This window comes from Protobothrops mucrosquamatus, unplaced genomic scaffold, assembly GCF_001527695.2.
Source record: "Protobothrops mucrosquamatus isolate PMUCROS unplaced genomic scaffold, P.Mucros_1.0 scaffold2, whole genome shotgun sequence".
Taxonomy (NCBI): domain Eukaryota; kingdom Metazoa; phylum Chordata; class Lepidosauria; order Squamata; family Viperidae; genus Protobothrops; species Protobothrops mucrosquamatus.
The window spans coordinates 3,349,577-3,354,067 of NW_015386389.1; the positions used below are offsets into that span (position 1 = coordinate 3,349,577).

At 50.5% G+C, this 4,491-nt stretch overlaps 1 protein-coding gene across 1 annotated transcript in view; it reads right to left on the minus strand.

The window, feature by feature from the left end:
• The window catches only part of BORA (BORA aurora kinase A activator), a gene marked incomplete at its 3' end in the record, with an annotated part of 16,050 nt that overhangs the window by 1,396 nt on the left and 10,163 nt on the right, over positions 1-4,491 (minus strand). The window contains exons 7-9 of the mRNA XM_029287368.1: positions 3,656-3,873; positions 1,872-2,025; positions 342-910 (exon numbers count right to left, since the gene is read on the minus strand). Coding sequence (XP_029143201.1) covers positions 342-910; positions 1,872-2,025; positions 3,656-3,873 — 941 coding nt within the window. The remainder of the gene's footprint in view (positions 1-341; positions 911-1,871; positions 2,026-3,655; positions 3,874-4,491) is intronic.

Below are 4,491 nucleotides of genomic sequence, written 5' to 3' on the forward strand. Positions count from 1 at the left end.
AAAAAAAAAAAAAAAAGTTCAATCAATCAATTTAAACTTGCGGGGAAAAAAAAAGATCTCGCAAAGTTGGAATTGATAGATTGAACTTTTTAGTCCCACCCAGTCTGCCGTTACCACTGCAGCCACGCCCACCCGATGGGCCACGCCATACATAAGTGGGTTTTGGGTTGCAGTTTGGGCACTCGGTCTCTAAAAGGTTTGCCATCACTGGCTTAGCTGGACCAACACCAGCCTGCTTTCACCATTTGCTATTCCTCCACCTACTCTGCGCAACCTCCTGGTTAAGCCTGAGAGAGGTGGGTACAGGATTCGAGTCTCTTGGGCACTGGGCTGACCCTCACCTGCAGACTGCTGCTGTCGCAGGGAGAGGCACTGCTTTCCGCCAAAGGAGCCATGCAGATACAAGAACCCTCCATGCTCAGTCCAACCATGGCCTCCTGGTCACATTCAGCCGATCCCTTCACCGAGTTCTCATCCAGCATCTCCGGTTCGGCCATTTCCACCATCCTCTCCTTCCTGGGAGAGTCCAAGCAGGGCCTGGGTGCCAACCCTTTGGGGCAGGTCCCAGGGGTATCCGGTGAGGGAGACATAGCAGCCACCTCAAAGTGGGACCCAGCTGAGGGGATATCCTCATTTACAGGGGTCAGGCCCGCCCTGGGACTCCCCACCGACGTGGCCTCCGCTGCTGCTGCCAGCTCTTCCTGGAAGTTCTCCGGGGTGCAAGGGAGGCAGAGAAGGGAGCTCTGATAAAGTGCGGCCCCCCGGTAGGAGGAGGAGAGGAGCCTCCCGGGCGAGAGACTCCTTAACGGAGAGCATTCCACATAGGGACTCTTGCTGCTGGTAGGCGCCTGACGGCAGGCGTTGGAAACAGACGGAAGATCCGGAGAGCGAAAAGTGAATTGCCTTTGATCTGTGTTGTTGGGGAAAGGAAGAAAACGTCAGAGGGAGCATACGCCGAGTGTGCAGAACCAAAAGCCCTCTTGATAAGCTTGCTGGACCCTCCTCCTATCGGAGACGGGAACTGCTCCTTTAAGGACTGTCTGAACGGTGCTGTGATGACCCAGGGCCCCGAACGGAGGCAAAGCAGTCGGCTGGCAAGAGCAGCACTCCTTTAATCACTGCCAATGTTCCCCAAAAGCTCCCACATATGCTGGCAAGAGTTCAACCAAAGCACGCACACACATTCCTTTCAGCTGCCTCTGGCTAAAGGCAATTCCCACACAGCCGGGGAAGTTTACAATGCCCTCAAGGCAAGACAGATAACAAGAAAACTGTAAAGAGTCCTTTTAACTCTCAGCTTGCCTGCAGACTGCAAGGAGAGACTCAGGAATGCAGTCTGGGGCCGTGAAGCAGGAAACCAACCGGTCCGGAATCCAAAGGGTCCAGGTTAAAGAAAGACAAGAGCACAATTCACAACTATTTCAAGATACCACGTTTGTTCCCGGCAAATGCCCCACCCCACAGCGTCTCCTTAAATCTTAAATCCCCAGGTGTGCCTTGTGGAGTGGGGCGGGACGCTCTCCTCCCGAGCAATTGAGCCTGCCTCCCTTGTTCTCTCCTCCTCTCTGCTCTCCTTGCTCTAGGACAGTGGTGGCGAACCTATGGGGGAGGGGGAAGCACCTTTGAGACAACCATGACTGAGAATCTCCACAGACATGAAGTCTCAAGACTGCATTGAGGGCACCCTCACCTATGGATTGAACAGCCGTACGCCCCTAATAGGAAGCAAGACAGGGAACAGAAGCAACAGGAGGCACTGTGGACACCCCAAAGATTAAGAAGCGCCTCCAGACTGATCCCATCTGGTCCCCAGGAGGACGGCAATCCACCGTCAGGCCCCAGCCAGAAGCCTCTACAGAGCCAAAACATACCTGCCAGCGGAGTCTTTCTTAGCTGGATGCCAACCGGAGAGAAAATGGGGGACGCCAGATTTGCTGGACTCCTGTGTGCCAAGGAAGGACTAGGAAGGCTGCCCAAACTGTGCATCCTGGCATTCCCCCGGATGGGGCTGGAGGAGAATTGGCCCTTTCAAGCACAAGAAAGATTCCCATTAAAGAATGAGCCGCAGAATGCGTCTGTCATGGCTGCATCTCTCCTATCCAAGCTTCATGAGCTGTCAGCCTGACATTAGCGACGGGGGTTGGGGGTGGAGGGAAGGATCGGAATGCAAGGAAAAAGAGGGGGATGGAAGCCCAGCCACGCCTTGTGAGAAGCTTCAGCCAGCCAAAGTCAACTATCGATAATGCAGAGCTGGGAACCGAGAACTTCTTTCCTAAACAATATACAGTAGTGGCCAAAATTGTGGAAGCCTTTTGGGAAAAGTGTATTTTTGAGGTTTGATGGCTAATAACACCACTTTGTTTTGAGAGTAGTACCATAAAATTATATATCAATGGAAAGATAATTTAATCAAGAATGTAATGTTCAATTTTCTGTACTGTATTTCTATGAAAAGTGATAGCCAAATAACCAGAAGAAAAAGGAAACACAACTTGCTTAGGTTGATATCAGGTAGCTTTCCTTCTTCTGATTGTAGCCAATGAGCACGAGTGTTTAGAGAGCCAATCAGGTGTCATCTTCTTTCGGCAATGAGCCAATCAGATCACAATAGGATTCAGTTATTGATGTCATATACTGAAGCTGAGAGGAGGACATTTGTCAGTGTGTTATGTGATCGCTATCAAGTTGGTTGGGGGTTTTTTGGTGTTCTTTCATTTAGTGAGCTTGTAAAACGTAATAAAATTAAAATAATGGTGCAAAGAGTTGACTGGTTGCCCAGAAAGCGATGTAAAATAGTATTATTAAGTGAACAAGGCAACAGTTATAAAGAAATTAGAAGAAAAATGGGTGGAAACTTAACCAAAGGTGGCATTTCTACTGTATACTTTTCCCAAAAGGTTTCCACAATTTTGGCCGCTACTTTACAAGCACCCGTCCTAATTGGACATTTACGGATCTCTGGGGGATGGACGAAGAGGAACATTTACTTTGTAAACCTCAGATTCAGCTCACACTACTTCCTGTAATCACTTCGGCTTTAGTATACACTTGGCAAAAACAAATGGCCAGAGTCTTTCTTTGCTAGATGGCTATGGGACAGTGGACAGCATCTAAATCAGTGGTTCTCAACCTGTGGGTCGGGACCCCATTTGGGGTCGATCGACCATTTCACGGGGGTCGCCAAGCAAGGCTGTCCGCCATTTTTTTTGTCCGCCATTTTTTCCCCTTTTCCGGCAGGTGCCTTACCTCCCTTGGGCTGGGCCAGCTGGTGGTCGGCATGCTCCGTCTTTGCCGCTTGCCAGCTACGCCTCGGCCGGCGCAGGGGGCGGAACCACACATGCATGGCGCTCCCAGGCAGGGAAAGTCCTCGACTTACGACCGGTTGGGTAGTCCTCGACTTACAACCGGTTTAGTCCTTGACTTACGACCGGTTGGGGTCGCGGCATTAAAAAGGTTGAGAACCACTGATCTAAATCAACGCCAGGGGAAACTGGAACCCTCCAGCTTTCATCCCTCTGACAGTCTGCAGAAAGCAGTGGGAGTCGAGTTATCCACGACGGATGTCTTTGGCTCTTCAGCCCAAACCCAGCTGGGCTCATCCTGACCTACCACAATCACCCTGTGTTGATCAACGTCTCCCGGATCAGCTACTCACCGAGCTGGAAGAACTCAAAGGGCTCCTGCAGCGGACAGGAGAGAGATCGATGGAGTAGAGGACTCCCAGGGAGGCTGGGCTGTTACGTAAGCTGGGAGAAGGGGAGACGTTCTCAGAGAGGCTGCCGTTCTCGTCCAAAAAGAGCTTTCTCCTCAAGGACGAAGTGCTTAGGCTCTCCTGAGACTGATCAGCCGATTCCTCAGCTTTGAAATGGTCACCTGAGGAAGAGAAGAAGAGAGGCACGTGTGGCCATCACGATCAGTAACGGTAACGGGAGAACAGAGTTGGAAGACCTTGGAGGTCTTCTAGTCCCTGCAGGAGACTCTACACAGGGATGTCCTACCTTGGGAGCTTTTAAGATTTGTGGACTTCAACTCCCAGAATTCCCTAGCCCAGTGGTGGCGAACCTTTTAGAGACCGAGTGGCCAAACTGCAACCCAAAACCCACTTATTTATCGCAAAATGCCAACACGGCAATTTAATCTGAATACTGAGGTTTTAGTTTAGAAAAAAACAACTCACACATTAACATCTTTTGTCTTAAAAGAAAAACACAATAACAAAGCTTTCCAATGATACAAACAACTTTTTACTGAAAGGTAAAAGTTTGCATGTGGCATGCTTTTGAACAATTAATGTGAGGACTTCCGGTGGCAGGCGTCTTCGTCGGTCGCAGCTGTTTGCTGCCTCCCGCCTGTTTCGCGTAAAAGCCGGTTTGACAGCTAGCATCAGCTGTCAAACGGCTTGATACCTTTCCCCTGGGCATAAGGGGATAGGTGAGCTGCCCGGGGTAGGAGTTGAGTTCCCGAGTCGTCCTATATGGACGATGTAGGTGA